Consider the following 19,043-nt stretch of genomic DNA (forward strand, 5'->3'; position numbering starts at 1 on the left):
AACTGAAGAGGAGCTCCAGTGTTTTCAAACAGGAGGCCTGTGAGGATCACTGAGCGGGACTACTATCACTTAGATTTTTACTCTGAGTTTTAATACAGATTATCAATGAGTAACTACTGGAAAACTGCAAACGCAGTAGCAACTGAAAACTATTTTAAAGCCAGTTCATTTTGATTTTAAAACAGTATTTTGAAAGCACAAAATGAATTGGGACATAACAGTACCTGTTGGTCTGATATGAGGCTTATCTAAAAAGACAGCCCCATGTCAGTGTGTATATTAATGTTTTAAATGACATGAACACCTATTGAATTATAGAAAGCTTCCAAAGTAAAAGCATAGAATGTTTTTCTTTTTCTGAAATTCATGAGGGATTCCCCAATAATCAATGTTTGCTCTAAATAAGCTGAATGTTTTATATAGGACAAGGACTATGAAATAACTAGGTTATTCAAGAATCTCATGAAAATGAAGGCCACATACGAGCCAAGTTTCATGAGTAGTCTAGATCTTGGAACTAAATCAATTGAACACTACAAAGATGTGTACCAACTGATGGGAGTGCAGGCCGTTAGAAATGACTATACATAGACATACATAAAGCCAACCGGACACCAGCAGAAAATGGATCTGTTTTTTACGACTACAAAAAGCGTTCTGCATGTCAGGTGTTTTTTTAAGAGGCTGTATGGTTGGAAAAAAAACTACACAGAGCCAAAGAAGGAGGACAAAAAAAAGAATAACAAAATCAACAATGTCTGAAATGAAAGTGTTAGTATCCTCTGAGAATACCTATTTTTTAGCACATCACAAATTGGGGGGGAATGGCTTCACGTTGCCGGTTGGATCAACCTGCTTCTTAATGTCATTATTAATAATCATGTGCTTAAAATCAATTTGATTTACATTTTAAACTGAGGGGGTCCAGAGGGGTCTGCGAGAGCCATGGCCTGCAGGTTGTGACACTGAAGGAGAAAACCCTCAATTCCACTGCCCCCCGTCAGCGGGTTACTGTAGAACAGGTTCTGCTCGGGGGGGAGGACGCTGTCAGAGCCCCAGTCGGAGTCTGAGTCCGAGCTGCCGTTCCCAGAGCCCTCGGTGGCCGTGGGGGGGTAGCTGAGCTGCTCCAGCTGCTCTACCAGGTCACTAAACTGCACAGCAGAGCTGCTTTCAGAACGCTCCGAGTACGCCGGGAAGTTGACCATGGAGCTGGCCTCTGATTGGATATCAGAGCCTGGCAGGCGGAGCGAGGAGGAGTCAGCGCCCCCATAACTCGCTGACATGGACTCGCCTGCAGAGCTGAGCCCCAGGTTGTCCAGGGAGCTGCACTCAGAGCGGTTATTAACCAGAGAGCTGGTTTCAGAATTACCCACAATGCTATCAGGAAAGGGATTAGTGTTCCCATTCAGGTCCTCAATGCCCAAACTAAAGATCCTGGTTTTACTCAGGTCAGACCCCTCCACAAAACCAAACTGATCTACCTTATCAGATAGCCCAAAAGAATAGGCCTCGGCCCCCCCCCCATAAAAGGAGATCTCAGTGGGATCATCATCTATGAACTCCTCGCTGACATGCAGCGGCGAGTTGGACACTGAAAACATGGGATTCTGTTTTATACGCAAAAGCTCTGCCTCAAAAGCCTCAGGTGTAAGAACTCCCTTCCTCCTCCCCCCACCCCCTCCCACTGAGCTCCCTGTTCCCCTCCTCCCGCCATGCTCATGATCGTCATTGCCATTTTTGGAAGGCTGTGATTTGGAAGTGCCACTCTGTACACAAACAAACAAGGGGCTGCAGTGTCCTGCTGCCTGATTGCTAGGGGCACCTTGAAAAGTGAAGTGAGATGGGGAAGCAGCCTTGACAGGGTCTTCCTTCGGAGGGCTGGGGGGTCTGGCAGCTTGCATAGGGAGCTGAAGCTGCTGCTGGGGAGGCGCTGGAGATCGGCTTGGCGTGGCAGGCTGCAGCTGTGGTTGGAGCTCTGTTCGCAGGAGGAGGCTAGAGACGTGTGATGGGTAGAAGGACACAGAAGCGGAGGAGGGGGAGCCTGGGGTCCTGAAACTGTCATTGAATGACAAGCTCTGAAAAATTGACACAGATAAGGAACACAGAGTGAGGGAAGAATCCATTAGGGTAGAAAGCAGAGATGAATTGTCTTAATGTACTCGTTATAGTAAAGTATGCTGAAAGCTCAAATGTGTTGCACCCTGGAGAACCACTGACCTGTTTTGGCACATCTGAGGCGAGGGAGCGAGCAGACATCCGGATTTTACTGTTCCTCCTGAGCAAGAAACATGGCATTAATATTGTAACCAAAAACAAAAACCAATATAGGGAATATATACATCTACCAAATATAAAAAACACACACCTCTGGTACGGAGTTCTTTTTGCTCCATTTTCCCTGACATAGTCCACAAGTTGCTTCTGGGTCCTTCCACTGTGAACACAGTTAATAATTAAAACACAGAATACTTAAACAACAAAAATAATAATTACGGAGCCAGAGGAGGAGGCTATCATTCTTAGAAGAAACTCAAGAATTTCCCAGATTTAAGACTTAGTGTTATGAGAAAACATGAATATTCTCTGATTATAAAGTCAAATATTTGACCAAATAACATTTTGTGCTTTTTAACAATATCACTTAACAGGGAAGGATACTTCGCATCACATCACATACGGATAATCTTCATGAGTTTTTTCTCTCGTAATTAAAGAATTCAACTTCGTAAATGTACACAAATGCAATAAAACATTTTTAAAAGTTCCTATAAACAAGCATTGTTTAGATGAGATATGCCTTTTTTATGTCGATAAGTATTACCTGTATCTGAAGGAAGAGCCTCTGGTGAAGAGGATAGCTTTGGATTTCGGCTGGGGTTGGTCAAACATACGGAAAAATGAGTGGTATTCAACACAGATCTTCCAGAAGATTTTACACTGGTCACGACTGGCCATCATAAACTCGAGAGTGTCCTGATGAGGGCCCTAGAAACAGAGAAAGACAACAAACACACTGTTACCAAGCCTCTTCCTTAGTGGCTGTGGATCATGAGACACACCATTTAAATAACAAACAGCCACCATTGACATATTGTGAGCAAGGACAATAATCTGTTCTTCAAGACTTACATGAACCTCTGGGTGGAGCTTGATCAGGAAGCGTTTTCTCTTGAAGCTCAGTTTGCGAATCTTGGACCAATTGAAGGTATTTATTTTTGTGTTGCCCTGGGAGAAAAGTGGAATGTTAACATAGAAAGTAATAACCCTGATAGCAACATTTTGAGGGAGTAATGGCACATCCACAAAACACAGCTGTATGAGAGCAGCAGTCACCTGGAAAACCTGAAGGCCCATATGAGCAACAGCTAGATTAATTTTGGTGCCTTCCCGGTCAGCGGCTGGGTGGAAGCGGACACCGTACATCTCCAGTTTACGGGCAATCTCCAGGATTTGGAAGTCTGATTCAGCTGGAGTCTGGCCCCTGGGAGCATGAAAATATGGAAAACACATATCAGGGTTTAGTCTAAATGGGTTAACAGGGGCGCTGCGCCCTCTTACTTTCGGTGTGCACCCCTCATACCATAATGCAGATTTCCCCGTAAAATGTAAGTGATGCCAGAAAACAATATCTCTGTTTGTCAATTTTTTTAATAACTCCAGAAACAGGAAAATCTTATCAGATAGACCGTCAGACGACAGAGATGGCTTTGTTTTTAACGGAGCTCCGAATAAATAGCGGATGGATGTCTGGTGGGTCTGCCGGTGGACGATTAGCAGGCTGACACTGAAATTGAGATTTCTGAATTACATCCTTTCTTTTACTCTCCTTTTTTCTGGAGAGGAAGTAAATGAACTGTAACTCTGGACTTATTTGTTGTTTGAGGGGCAATATATGCTTCAGCAGCTTTAAGACATGAAAAAACTATTATTGCAGGATTTCCCCCGGAAAGTGGGTGCGGCCGTCATTTTGTCCAGAAGTAACTTTGAGCCTCTTTCATTTAACCGTAACATAGTATTGACTGTGTTAACTGAGCTGCATAAGTACACTCAGGTGAAAGCACATATATCAATAGGCATTCTTTATTATAAATAATATGTCCTTGCCAACATCTGATAATTAATCCAGTTAATAAACAGTTGGAGCCCTTATTTTCCCAGGAGTACATTTATGATGAGACATTGTTGAAGACACCACTTGGCCGTAAACTAGTTTGCATCAACAACAAAACATTCAGTTTGATTCTGGACTGTGAAATTTCTTCTTCTTCTTATTATTATTATTATTTAAACCCCAAAAATGGTATCAAATGTCTATGAATCTGCAAATCTAAATATTTACTGTCAGTAAAGTCATACTGTAGTTCTACAGTGATACTGTTCTTGTGTGCTGTGATAAATGGGTTATAATGAGTGAATGCTGCTTTCCTACACCACTAGGCTGTTCACTGGATTGTAGCAACAACAATACTCAGAGATTAAGTTTGACGGTATTTTCCTGTTGTCCGAAGAGCAGCAAAATAATTGTGTTCCTCTAACAAACAAGGTAAAAAGCACAATTGACCAGCCTAATGGAACACAGGCTGTTAATTATGCAATATCTGTCAATTAGATTTACCACATGATATTCAAACAATGATAGTACCATGACACTTTCCTGAAGACTGCGTCCTTAGATCCCTTACCACTTTTGAGACGTCTGTATCTTAAACCATGTGATTACAACCACACAACATGTTAGGAAGACATATCCTTCCAATCATCACCACATTCTAATTTTGTTCATCCGTTAAGCAGGGAAATCTTCTTAGGGCCCTCCCCTGCCCCTCTGGCCTTCTGGCTAATAGAGCGGCCAGAGCAGGGATTAGGCCAGGGAAACTCAACGCTTGTGCTTCCACACTGGCAACCAAGGGAAGAGATTAGAAAAGGTCTTTAGAGCCGCCTAATACACTGGTTTGTAAAGAGCCCCTATTGGTCGCTGAATTGTACTGAGCTAACAAGGGGGCTGGTGGTGGGAAAAAGGAAGCAAGGGTTTTTTAGACTCTGAAATGGAGCAAACCCTCTCATTATGGTATTTTAGCAAGAACACAGTTGTCTCACTTCAGTTACTTCATCATAGTTAACACTACACGTTTGTATTTAAAGACACGTTAAACAGGGGTATACACAGTGCCACCATGTACAAATTCCCAAAAATATAATTCAAATGCGATGCTGCGGGAAATGATGCCCACTACTGTAAGAGTACATCTGTGGGAGCCTCCCTTTTTTTTTGTCAAGGAATACTTTTAGAGAGTCTAACAAATCTATAAAGTGCCTCCAATCTTAAAACAAGTTGGAGAGGACTGTGTATCATTTTTCTCTTCTTGAAACAGCTAACGCATCTCAATGAAGTCATACTGTTCTGGTGTTCTGTGATGAATGGGTTATAATGAGTTAATGCTGCCTTCTTAGAGCGGAGAAGGATCCCACTAACCCACACTACCAGGACCTGCTACGGAGCCAGGTCAAGCCGTGTCAGTCCTCGTATGAACTGAGCCGTGCCCATGTCACAGTAAACTGGCTTAGTGTGGTGAGGAGTGAACAGTCACATTTATTCCTGTTACTCTTAATAGGTAGTAATTTGTGTATTTATTTTTGCATCCGTTAGAGAGTGCAATGAAAACATGAATTGTATAAGAGTACTAAGAGTGTCATGAACAAAAAAGCAGTCACAACCAGCACATGGCACTTGAGGGAGCGACTTACAGGTGCCTGCGGTGCAGCTCCATGATCCTCTCTTGCACCTTCTCTTGGTAAGGCAACAGCTTGGTCGTTCTCAGGAAGTCGCGGTCGGCTCCGTCATCGTAGTCGCCGATCTCCGCTGTGGTCAAAGCAAGAGCTACACATCAGGTTTTTAGAGTACACTATGGTAACATGTATTAAGCCACGTCAACTGGGTTTATTATTAGTGTGCACATTGGTTGAAATAGGGTTTAAGTTATTCCATTCTTCATTTTGAATGATTTTCATTTACATGCTTCTGTTGGTTGGTTTCTGATGTTACTTGTTTGATTTTTTTATCCTACTTCTTTGAGGTTTTTTTAAAAATATTTTTGGGGGGCTTTTTGCCTTTAATCGGATAGGAGAGAGACAGGAAGAGGGGAGAGAGAGTCAGGGTGGGATCCGGAAAGGACCACAGGTCGGGAATCGAACCCGGGTTGCTGGCATACGGTGCAGGTGCCCCAGCCAGTTGCGCCACGGCCGGGGCCATTCTTTGAGGTTTTAACTCTCGAGTTTTATATTTGTCTGTTTGTGTAGGAACTCCTGTGGTAGTTCACTCGCTGTGCAGCACATTTATGAAAACAAGAATTACTTTGGGATTTTCATTAAACAGGTCATACATCTTTACACTTGTATATGAAAATAAAGTACAACAGCTGCAGAAGTAGCTGTACTTACAGTCATCACTTATCTATCTATAACTAATGCGGTATAAAACATGCATCCTTAGAGGTTTGTCGCTTTTAGAGAAACACCTCTCTATCTACAATATTACATATCAGCAGCAGCAACCTCCAAATCAAATAAACAAAAGTTTAACTACAGGACAACCAAGTACTGTGATAAAATGGAAGCTTAAACATACACTGGACAAGGTGAGAGGCCATCAGAGCTCCAGTATTTTCTGTGCAGATCAACCTGCCCTCCATCAAATCTCTTTTCATCTGCAGCGAGAATAAGTACCTAGGTAAACAAAACAAAAAAGGCATTTCATTTATGTTCATGCGAGTTAAGTACATATCATGCAACAGGCTGCCACATTGCATTGGCACCAATTCTAACAGACTGCAGAAACAATTTCAATAACATTCTTCAGAAGACAAATATTGTAATTCCCTGAAAAAGCATAAGCATGAGCTTTCCTGAGAGGAAAAAAATCAATCTGTGTATTTTTTAAAGCCCCTCTACACATGCATGAGATAAAAGTAATATCCAGAGGAAATTACAGTCACTGACCTTGTGTACTCCTCCTGCAGCTGACCCGGGTCTGGAGGAAAGAATTTCACCGACAGCCTAAATAGAGTGTTTGCTGGTCCTGAGAAAACATGAGGACAGATCAGATCAGAACCCCACAAACACACACACACTTACACACACACTTACACACACACTTACTTCTGACTTGTCTCACAACCAGCTTTGTGGCTTCCAGCCAAACCTGAAGAGAAAGAATTTGCAACAACTCCACATTAAGACAATAACTTTCAAGAATTTAGCAGTTGAGACAACTCTACCAAAAATGACTCCATTACTACAGTGATTGTAAGTCAGCGTCTAGATGGTAGTAGAGCGATGTGGCAAATGCTGTGGGCAGAAGTAGTCTTCACTGCCTCTCTGTAGGAGCCTGTTTACCATGGTACATCTGGGCATGATTGAGGGAGGAATGTGCTCCATCCAGACAGATATATTGAACAATTGGCATCAGCTGATATTTGCAACAGAGCAATGCATTCAGTCAGCAGGACAGACGTGTCCCACCTATCATTCATATCACATATGTTCATTTATCTGCGTCAGCTTTTGGAGCCTTATGTTGAAACACAGCAGAGTCTAAGCGTTATTTTGTTACAGGTAACACACTTTTATGTATGCCATGAGTAATTTAAAGACTTGAAAAATTGTGTTATAAAAGCACACACACCCGGGCAATAGGTTCTGGACAGAAGAATATATAAGCGACGGGAAGAATAAACTCCACACATTAGATTAGGCTTTGATGAACTTTTTGTAAACCACCAGTCTTTTAAGGTATTAAAGTGAACCTGCTCATCACTCAAAATTATGTTTTTTACGTTCATTTCTGAGGATAATAATTAAAATAGTAGCCTATATCTTTGTAATTAAAGTCAGATCTGAATTTGTGATATAACACACCTGTTACTTCACACAGTTCTATATTCTTGGCAGCTGTTCTTACTGCATTTTGCAGCTGCAGCTATATTGCTTTAGGCCTGGATGATTTTTCTGACACATGGATGTATAAGGTTTAACTTCATATTTGTCTGATATTATAGTTTACTCTTCATTTGTGAAATATAACACTCGCCTGACAGTGAGCTTGTCCAAATTTTTGATTGGTCAAATGCTGCTAACTCCACCCCTTTCATGTGAACTCCCTCGTAGCCACACTGAGAAACCCTGGGTCCTACTACAGGGTAGTGGGATGGTGTTAGCCAGGGTTAGGGTTAGCTAATCCAGATTATGCAAAAGAAGTCCAGGAAATGTTGAACTGGCTTTGTAGTACAGGACTGAGGAAGTACTTTATTTAGCCCAAACTGGGACATTTTTGACTGACACTCATAAACGGTTTGCATGATAGTTCCTAGAGAATAACTGTTGTTTTCCAACAGGAAACCAAGGAAACAGTTGCTGGTACATACCCAGTTCATCTGCATGTTCTGAAACTCCAGTCCAAAGTAATCGCTCTCTATGAGGTTGCCTCTGAGGAAAACCTCAGTGAGCAGGAACTGTCCGATAGATTTTGGCTGAAAGAAAAAACAACAGGGAAGAGTGAATCACTTCTTTCATTAGGATGCCAACACAAAGACCCTAAAAACCCACACACATATCTTACTCAATCATTGGACAGACAACATCATTTTAAAAAAAAGTTTCAAACCAAGCCACTTTATCCACAGCATAGTGGGATTAAAAAAACATTACTATGAAGAAGTAATGTTGCTTGGGATGAGCACAAACCCTGTCAGTCAGTGTGGTACAGACTACAATATTGAGCATCAGTAAATGATCCACTTCATGTGTGTTTTATAGATGCCTCTTGTATGTTCCATCTGTCAATTCAAGTCATTTCCATGACTGTGATGAGTAAGGAAACTGCACAAATGTTTCCTACTGTACATTACAATGATCCTGGGCCCTGAACAGAGTGAGGAAATCTGCCGTAGTTTACCTTCCCAACGCTCCAGGGTTGGTTTTCACTAAACGAAGAACTAATTACTATGTACTAAGAACACACTGCACTTGAGGTTTGGAATCCTAGCCTGTGACTTTTTGAGAAAATTATAGCCTGAAACATCTGGTTGTAATGTAAAATAGTATTTTTAAAAGCCTTATAAAAATAACTGTTTTGCATTGGCTAAAACATTACAACTCAAAGAGCAGCAGGAGATTTGCTGCAGCTAGTCTTTTCATTACCTTGATACGATCACATGTACTGCATTCACATAAATCTATAAATTATAGACACAACATCCATAAATGAAGGAATCTCTTGTAAAATGCCCCTTTTTCCGTGTCTGATTACAGCTGATCCCAACCAGAGATCAAACCCGGGTGTGTTAAAACACTTTGTCTGGGTTGCCTTTGAGTGCAGGCCAAACATAGAATCCAGGCAGCACCAGAACGTATTCAAAATGTATCAGGGGCCACATATAAGGAACATTTCAGAGGTATTATATTTCTGTGGAGTTCAGTGAATTTCAATTCATCAAAGGGTCAAAATAATCATAAACCGAGCTCTAAGCAGATGGAACCAATGTCCACCAAGTGCTGCATAAACAGCGTTATTAGAGCAAAACCACATCTTCCTTGTGGGATAATGTCTGCTCTCCCTTCACTGTCTGACAAAGCATGGGAGAATTCAGGCTTAACATTGTTTAAACTGTTAAGAAGCATTAATAGCACGTTTAAACAAACAGGCATAATTAGCCTTTTTCTTGGAAATTAAATTAAAATATATCCACCTCCTACGTCATAAGGTGCTTGGTGTTTTTTTAATAAAACAGGCTGTCAAAAGGGCAGTTGAATTGACAAGAAAACAGTCCTAAACCGAAGGCAGATTAAAGTGTTGTCTCAGTGTAGAAGCCCCTCCTTTGTATAACTCATTAACCCTCTGCAGGAATGTCAAAGTGCATTTACAGCGCACTCGAGGGAGAGTGAAATCCTCCTCTAATACTTTCAGCTTTATCCTCAACAATCTCAGAGACAGCGATGACAGAATGCTGTCAGACGGCTGCAAAAAAGGACAACATCTTCCGCATGAACATACAGAACGTATCCTGACACTGAATCTACCCAATGTCACATTCAGTTTTCTTTCTACATGGGACTTTATCTCACTGCAGAGGTGCAGATAATGTTCCTTCAGATAACTTCCTCTTTCTGCTTACCTCATTGGCTTTTCTGTGAGTGCAATCAGTTTCTGTGTACACTGTAAGCACAAAGGAGACTTTTAGCCATTTATGCATTCAAGAGCAGCGTCAACAAGTGAGAAGGGGGAGAAATAATTCCATATGACAAAGGCAATGAGCTCATAATTAAATGTATAGCAACACAATGACAAAATCATGTGTAAACATCACAGAAATGTATATCATCTATGGAGAGAGTGAGCACCCGTCATTGTAGAGAAAGTGGGGAGATATAGTAGTAATAATAATAATAATAATAATAATAGTAATAATAATAATAATAATAATAATAATAATAATAATACTCATTCACATTTTTCTGTCCAGATTGACAGAATGAACATGCCATTGATGTAAATTCAAATATTAGCATTATCAGATGAATAGTCAAATAACACAAGCAACTTAAACATGGTAGCTTGGGCGTTGGCTCACTACTTACAGAATAAAAGATAATTAGGTTTTTAAATTTACATCAGAAATACGAACAAGTGATCAAAATAATGATAAAGAAAAGTGTTTAGTTTTGCATCGCAAATGACGACCGATAATAGTTTCTTAATGTTGGAGAAGTGTTCAAATCTTCTAGAAGTCACGGCAGTAAATGTTGTGTGATATCTTTTCCCAACCCGGTCTTTAACCAGTTATCTTGATCCATTCTGCCATGCAAACAAAAGTGGGCGTGTTAGTCCTACAAGTCCATCTGGCATTTTCAATTCAAGCGCATCTGTGATGTGACAGTGAGATCACATGCATGTTTGTTCACACCAAACTTGTGGTAAGGAAGGACCACAGTCTCATCTCTGAGCTCTAACATTAAAAGGCAGGTCAGTGGGTCACCCAATCAAGCCCAGAATGCAGCAGGGATTATCACTAACAGATGTTTCTCGGGGAGACAAATCTTCCCTCTGTGTTTGTGTGTTTGTGTGTTTGTGTGTGTGTGTGTGTGTTTGTGTTTGTGTGTGTGTGTGTGTGTGTGTGTGTGTGTACACAAGTGCAGGGTTTGAAAAGCAGCCAGTTTTAAAAAAAAAAAAAGAAGGGAGGACTGCCCTTCTCATACACAGAAGGATCCGCATAAACACAGGTAACCCAAATATCCAGCCGTATTCCAGATCAAGGGCTTGGGTGTACCTCGCACGACAGGTTAGGCATGGTACAGCAAACAGCAGTTGATACTCCCCAGTCACCAGTGAATGGCAGTGAGACAGCAGGGGTGTGTTGGGGCTTGTTTTTGGCACGATGGGATGCACATTGTAAAGGCCTTGCCACCAGGAGATTTCCTTTCCATGCATTAGAAAGCTCTGCACGCCAGAGGCCACTTTCACAAGTCTGCTAGGAGACATTTCAAAAGATCAACAAGTCCTTTGATGCTTTTCTTAACTTAATGGCCACTTCGTCAGTGCAACTTCCTTTTTCACTAACCTGGTTTCAGGACACCACTGTGTACAGTTGTCGAGAGCATTTGTTGGCAGACAAACATTACAGGGTGGTAATCAGGATCAGGTGTTTTAATGTGTGACTGCTCACGTCAGCTGTGTAAACCAGATCATTTCCAAACTAAACTCCAAAATACACAAAGAAAAGATCGTTGGGACCGCTTTGAGTGGCAGACAGTACTCCGAGAGGCAAAATTAAATATTGGTTATGATAGTAGAGCTGAGTAGCTTAGGGCTTCAAGGATGTTTCCTCATCGATTAATCTGCTCATTGTTTTCTACATCCAAAACACAAAGATATCCACTTGGGTATGAAAGAAAACAGAAGTGCTGCATGTCTCTGCATATTTGAGAGGCTGAAAACAGTATTTCCTGCTAGTTTTGCACAAGGAATTATTTGAACCATTAAGCAATAACTAAAAAACATTAATACCAAAATAGATATTCTGTGGAACGAAGAGCACAGCTCTAGTGTGGATCACGAGACAAGTCCTACAGTGCAGAGCTTCTAGATTGTTTGGCTACTTCAGTACATAGTGGGGTAGTGTGAGGGCTCTGTACAGATGAGAGCTGAGTGCTCAGCTGTAGTAGCTGTAACGAACAGCAAGAGTACTCCTTTTGTGAGCACGCACATGAAACGGATGCTCCCTCTCATGCCATATATATTCTGCTGTTTCATAGTTCTTTAGCACCCTGCAATAGCAAGTAAATAACATACTAGTATCCCTACAGAATTTGTCTTTCCAACTTTTAACATCTTAAGGTCCATCTTCACACACACAGCTCTAACACATTACCACAAGTTTCATCAATTCAAACCCTGCTACAGCCCAGTGGTTGAAATTCCCAACTTTCTGCAGGGCTTCACTTCTGTGTGTCTCCCCTCCCCCACCATCCTGGCCCAAACTTTGTACTGGCCAATGACTGCTCCCTCTGAACTGCTCTTTTAACACCACTGCCCCTCCAGCCCACTTGGTTGTCAACCTTGCTATTTATGTGCTTGTTTGCCAACACTAAAAGCAAAGCCTGCCCAGATTCCCTCCCATTCATCCCCGTGACTGTACTGAATTTTCACACAACTAGGGGCTACATCCCACCATTGGCCCTCTTTGCGAGTTTTGGGCTGGAAGTTAAGGCCTGCAAAGGGGCTGGCTTTGCTGGATAAAAGGAGCCTGTGTTTCCCTGCCCTGCAGCCCTGCCTCCCTGTCCAGAAACCACAAGGCTGAGCTTTCTACTGTGCTGGCTGTGGGAGGGGCCTCTGTGGACAAGAGCCCTGCAGACAGCAAATGTCTGCTGGGATGACTGAGTGCAGTACCTGCAGCAGGACCCCAGATCAAAGAGCTCTGATCCGATTTGTCTGCTGCAGCTCCAGACTAAAGACATTATATGACCATAAATGCACATATTCAGATCACAGCATATGTACATGCGGTTCTGGAGTATCAGGAGAGGGAGGTTCATAAGTATAGAGCATGACAAAGCCAGAAGCAATTGTGTTCTATTATTGTGCAGGAGAGCCATACCAGGTTCAATCCGCTTTTTAAAATTCAAGCACTTTAAAAAGAAATGTGCAACTCTCAAAGTCTTTATCATCACCTTTACCTCTTAAGTGTAAATGCAATACTTATATGAACAGAATTCCTTCATACGAACAGCAACGGATAAATATTGTTGATTTTAACAGCTGTTTATAATAACTTCAATTTGGATCATGATTTAAATGCTGAACTTGCTACGGCCTTCCTCACATCTTATGCGAGAGCCTGAAGACATCAAACACGAGGGGTTGTTATACAGCTGTGGAAATTAGGAGACCTCTGCAGCATTATCAGTTTCTCCTGTTTTACTATTTATAGGTTTGTCTTTGAGTAAAAGGAATTTATTTTATTGTACTCTGTATTCTTTAAACTACTGATAACTTTTCTCTGTGTTGGAATTCAACAGACATTGGAATGGCTGCCATACATGTAGAGATAAAGATTTAAGAAAGATGGGGGTGGCGTCTTAATTTTTTTTGGAGCTGTATATGAATAGATTTTTCGAGTGATTATGTAGATAAAACACCAGATTAAAAAGGGAAATCAAGCGATATATATTCTAAGTCAATTATTTACCTCCCCTTGAAAACACAACAGTTTAAAATAAATCATTTTCCAACTGTTCTTTGTGAGAACCCTGGCAACACATTTTTGACGCTGCTGTATTCGTGCACAATATACAGTATAGTTGCAGGTATTGGCGGATGATAACATCTTTACATACATGTATAAGGCAGCTGGGCAATAAAAATGCCACATTGAAGGGAGGCAGTTGCTTTAAGGCCAAAACTATTTCAAGTATTTAACACTGCAATTTTGTATCTATTTTTACATGCAGTATGAATGAGGGGAAAAAACGGTAACATTTACTTAAAATAAATGATATAGCACACAGGGAGATGTTGAAGTGAGAAAATTAAACAGGTCATGTAATGGTTGTACATCTCTGCAGCCACTGTGCGCATAGAGATCAACACTGTACTCAGATCAGCCCACAACTCGTATACATGAACAGCAACATTAGGCAATGTTGGGCAATGGTGGTGAACAACAGAGCCTCTCAGAGGCCATCTTGTTTTTGAGAAGGTGCAGTCTGCTTGACAACAGGATTGCCGTCATTCCCCCTTTGCAGCCATGTATTTCTGTCTGCCACCTCCCATCAATACCATATCCACAGCTCACTTTGACCAGGCCCAGTTTAGTTATGATAATTAAACAAAATATCTTCATTAAAATGAACAAAAACATATTTCCTCTTGACTGAGCATCCAAAGAAACAACTTAAACTTGTGTAAGTCCTATTCTATTAGCTTAAGACTGTGAGGCAACATATGGTGCATAAGATTATGAAATGTCTGTCTCAGCAGTGCCCAAAACTACATCTGCCAGAAGCCTTACTGTTGCGCCTACACAATGATTCAGGACAGAGTCTTGAACATACAATACCCTTAGCAATTACAGAATCAGCCCACAAGTCATTGACCTGGGTGTCTATTTATTGTGGCGACTCTCATGCGACACACACACACACACACACACACACACACACACGCACACAACAGGAAACTTGCTCTGATATTGTGGCTTCCTTATTGCTTCCTATTTGCCTTCTGATTGACTCGGTGTAACATGGCGATTAAACAAGGGAAAGCACTTGACATATGTAGATCTGAAAGTTTGCTCAAACCAAAAGCAAGTCTTTAGAGAAACACACTTCTCTGTAGAGTGATTACGAGTACAATTATATTGACCTTTGGCTACAGATTCACCTGTGATAAATCTTAGCTCATGACCAGAGCATTTCAGTGTCAGTATCTAGCACTGTAAGCTTCTGTAATGCTTTGAAATTTATATTAAATTATGTGTTGAAACTGCATTGAGTTGCTGTGGTTGCAGAGCAAGAAAACTCACATTTTGGAAACGCTGACCTGTCTACCAAATTAACATTTGTTAAAGAAAAACAAATATTGTGATGCTTCTCCAGCACTGAGGAATACACAGGTTTATAATTCAAAATGAATGTTTCCATTGAACAGACACCGAACACATTCAAGCCTTAGCCGTGGTTGGCCTTGTGTTTTTACCACCTTGTTGGCTAAGGAATAGAAAGTACTAAAATACTATTATTACTACTACTACTTGGACCATAGCCGAAATCACAGCCAATAAACTATCAAAATGGGATCTGGTGAGATACACCAGGTTACCCAAGTAAGAAGTCTTAAGAAGGAAGGGATTTCCGCACCAAAGCCATGTGGCAGCTGTCACCAAGCCACACGCAACCAGGCTAGCCCAGCAGGACAATAAGGTCAGTTCAGAAGTAACCTGCTGTGTAACAAACTGCAGACTTATCACTGTGTAAATAAAAGCGCATGAAAGAAACCTAATGACACTGTACAACTGTTGGAGAAACTTACATCAATATCAAAGAACTCCTGGGAGTCGTCCAGTCCCTGCACCCGGATTTGTAGTCCTCGCCCATGGCTTTTGCTCCCGCTGAGCATGTTGTTACTGAGGCTTTGGCCCGGCTCCAAGGTGCTGATACCAGCATTGAACTGGGCTCCCAGCCTTATGCCTGGGGTCTGCAGCGCCCGGTATGAACCCTCAACATCCCCCATTACTGCTCAGAGGAGCTCCACCAAGTCTCTCACTCCTGCAAACACAGAGAAGGTAAAAATGATCATTAAGGTTTGGAAAAATTAACTAACACTTTGTAGTGAGTGAACTTAGGGTGGGTAAATCTGTCTGAGCGTTGTAGGCTGACTTCAGGTGATGACTGGTTTCATTCCAAAAGAAGTAGTCCGGCTGTCTGAAGCTTTTTGTACATACATCGAGCTCATTCCTGATACGTTTAACCAGCAATGGAAGAAGTATTCAGATGCTTGAGTAAGTACCAATACATTTTCAAAATACTTCATTATAAGTAAAAGTCCTGCATTCAAATTCTTAAGTAAAAGTACAAAAGTATTTTCAGATAAATGTACTTTTTTAAAAGAAGCTAAAGCTTTTAAATAAATGTAGAGGAGTAAAACAACATTATTTCCCTTTTAAATGTAATGGTGTAGAAGTATAAAGTAGTTTAAAATGGAAATACTCAAGTACATTTCTGAGGATCTTACAAGTACCTCAAAATTGTACTGAAGTACACTACTTTAGTAAATGTACTTAGTTATTTCCCACGTCTGCGTGTAACACACAAACTGACATAACTCAGAGAGATAACACACACATGTCCTCCCTGCAGCATGCAGCCAGAGTGTAGGTGGAAGCCAGCTAAAGGTAGTTTACGACCTGAAAGCACTATAAGAAAGGACGGCGGAACGAGTTGTTAGGCGTTGCATGTGGGCCAAAATGGGTCAGTAAGACTCAAATGTTAAACATACCAACATTTTAAAGCGGGATACAATTACGTTAACTAACCACACATAACTCAAAACAAGTTTTAGGTGAGGTTTATTTTACTGTTTGCGAAATGGAGCTCCGTGGAGACTAACGTTACTTTATACCGAAGAAAGCGGCAGTAGGTATTTGTATCGTTGCCGAGTTCTGCTCTCCGAAAAAATCGTCACACTGCAGTATGTAAATGTAATAATATGCCAATAATAAGAATTAGACTTACCGTGTTGCCCGTGTCGAAACACTTATGTTAAAAGTTTGCTACACTGAAAAGGACATTATCCCCGTCCATGATCGTCGTCGTCCAACCGAGTGCATTCACAGACTGCTCTGTCATTGGCTAAAGCAGTCCCCCTCGTTCTGCCATTGGTCCACATGTGGCGGAGGATTGTAGACTGCGAGCGGAGAGTTACCTTCCTTTACTTTAAATAGACTGGATAGATGGACGGTAGTGTGAACAAAATGACAGGTTGTAGACTTTTAAAAAGGTCTCGTGGCAAGTTTTAAAAAGTGTATGGGCTCGTGGCTTAATCTGTAGGCGGATGGTTGTTAACACCTTGAGGAAATAAACGATTGTTTTATCTGATAAGTTTATATCTGATTTGACTCACAAAGCTTAACAGCTCTTATTTAAGTTTGGGCTAAAGAACGACCCGTAGATACATATTATGTTTATTGTATGTGTATAGTGTGTAATATTATGGTTTGTTTTTTTCTCTGTAACATCCATTAAGTCACACTTCTCTGTGCACGTTAAGTAACAGTCAGGTCTCTGTGTGTGTGCGTGTGTGTACGTGTGTGTGTGTGTGTGTGTGTGTGTGTGTGTGTGTGTGTGTGTGTGTGTGTGTGTGTGTGTGTGTGTGTGTGTGTGTGTGTCTGTGTCTGTGTCTGTGTCTGTGTGCGCGTCACGAGACGATCCCACTCCCGAGTATGCGTCGCTAAAGGCTTCAAAGCTTGATTCCATGAATCATTTGTTGTATAGATTTCCCTTTAGTCTGTTGCTTTGTAAACAAGTCGGACTGATTTAATATGACCATAAAACAAAAGAGTCGGACACTGTAATGGAGCTCCCCCTACTGTTCCCTCTGAATAAAGGACCGAGTTGCATTGTAGGCTCCTACATATTAGATGACATCCAATACAACAATCTCATATGGCCTTACAAAAATAACTATAATAGACTTTACATGTTAACGTACAAAAATCTTTTTTCAAATATGTCACAAATTGCTCTACAAGAAATTGGTCAACAAAATCTGAAACAGACTAAAACGCATTCAATGTTAAGGAAAAGGAGAAAAAGTTACAAACATCATAATAATAATAATAATAATAATAATAATAATAATAATAATAATAATAATAATAATAGTAAAACACATAGAAATAAACATCAAAAGAATATCTTCATGTATAGGATAATTATATATATTTTTGGGTGTTAAAAAAATCTTGATCATCTTTTATGTATAGGATTTTATCCGATTAAAAATCAATGGTGTTCATTTGGTCTTTGAACTAAATCTAAAGTTTCACCTTCTTGGTTACAGGTGACAAAATGATATTTTCAGATTAAATGCAGAAATATAATAATATAGTAATTGCAAAAAAGCAATGCAACACAACAGAAAATGTTAGAACATTTTCAATATAGATAGATAGATATATCTTTATTGATCTGAAATTGGGAAATTATTTTGTTACAGCAGCAGTGTGTTCAGGCATTAATATATATATATATCTAAAAGAAAGTAGTATAAAGTATAAACATATATATATATACAGCAAGTATAAACATAACTACAGTAAAAAAAATTATATATATATATATCACAAATAATACACAATATAAAATATTCCGGATGAATTCAAATGTTCTTTAAAAGTTGTTGTTCTATTTTTCATTTTCTATTACTCTTCACTTTTTTTCCAATATCAATTGATTATGCATAGAAAATGTCTATAACTTGTCATCAAAGATTAGCCAAATAAAATCTGATAGATGCCAGTTGATCATATGCTCACCTAAAACTCTATTATGTCTCATCGACATTTTGTCTTTTGCATTCTGTGTCTTCTGGTATTCTGTTGTTTGTATTTTTTTGTATTTTATCTATCTTTGTGGTCATTTTGAATGCTTTCCTGGTTAATACCAGCTTAGTGCTTGTCTCTTCAACTGACGTTTTGCAGGTGAAGGACAGGGGGGCCTGACACTTTGTACTCCTGGGCCTGTGCCCGGTAGGCCTGTTCAATAATCCATGTATTCACCTTTGTAGAAGTGACTTGGAAAACGCTTTTGTAATAGTAGCAGAGAGCAATGGACACTGTCATAATACAATGTTAACAAACTAATTGAATTTGAGCAGTAAGGTTCATCCTTGACAAAAAAAATATTTATTAATTAAAAAATAATGATCTCAAGTTACTCATACATCTTAGAGGTCCAAAAGAAAAAGAAATATATTTAATTCAATGTATACAAAT

General features: G+C 40.3%; 1 protein-coding gene across 4 annotated transcripts in view; it reads right to left on the reverse strand.

Annotated features, from left to right (window-relative positions):
* Positions 1-16,929, reverse strand: part of farp2 (FERM, RhoGEF and pleckstrin domain protein 2) — a 31,685-nt gene extending 14,756 nt beyond the window's left edge. For all 4 annotated transcript variants that reach the window (XR_010166424.1, XM_063891106.1, XM_063891105.1 and 1 more), the window contains exons 1-13: positions 16,783-16,929; positions 15,581-15,816; positions 8,421-8,525; positions 7,156-7,198; positions 6,997-7,075; positions 6,626-6,723; positions 5,746-5,860; positions 3,334-3,481; positions 3,130-3,225; positions 2,822-2,985; positions 2,366-2,434; positions 2,218-2,275; positions 1,823-2,075 (exon numbers count right to left, since the gene is read on the reverse strand). Coding sequence is in view for 3 of the 4 variants with exons in the window: in XM_063891106.1 (XP_063747176.1) it covers positions 1,823-2,075; positions 2,218-2,275; positions 2,366-2,434; positions 2,822-2,985; positions 3,130-3,225; positions 3,334-3,481; positions 5,746-5,860; positions 6,626-6,723; positions 6,997-7,075; positions 7,156-7,198; positions 8,421-8,525; positions 15,581-15,781 (1,429 nt within the window). In the remaining variant the exon portion in view is untranslated. The remainder of the gene's footprint in view (positions 1-1,822; positions 2,076-2,217; positions 2,276-2,365; positions 2,435-2,821; positions 2,986-3,129; positions 3,226-3,333; positions 3,482-5,745; positions 5,861-6,625; positions 6,724-6,996; positions 7,076-7,155; positions 7,199-8,420; positions 8,526-15,580; positions 15,817-16,782) is intronic.
* Between the last annotated feature and the right edge of the window lie 2,114 nt (positions 16,930-19,043).

Source organism: Eleginops maclovinus, chromosome 9 (genome assembly GCF_036324505.1).
Source record: "Eleginops maclovinus isolate JMC-PN-2008 ecotype Puerto Natales chromosome 9, JC_Emac_rtc_rv5, whole genome shotgun sequence".
Taxonomy (NCBI): domain Eukaryota; kingdom Metazoa; phylum Chordata; class Actinopteri; order Perciformes; family Eleginopidae; genus Eleginops; species Eleginops maclovinus.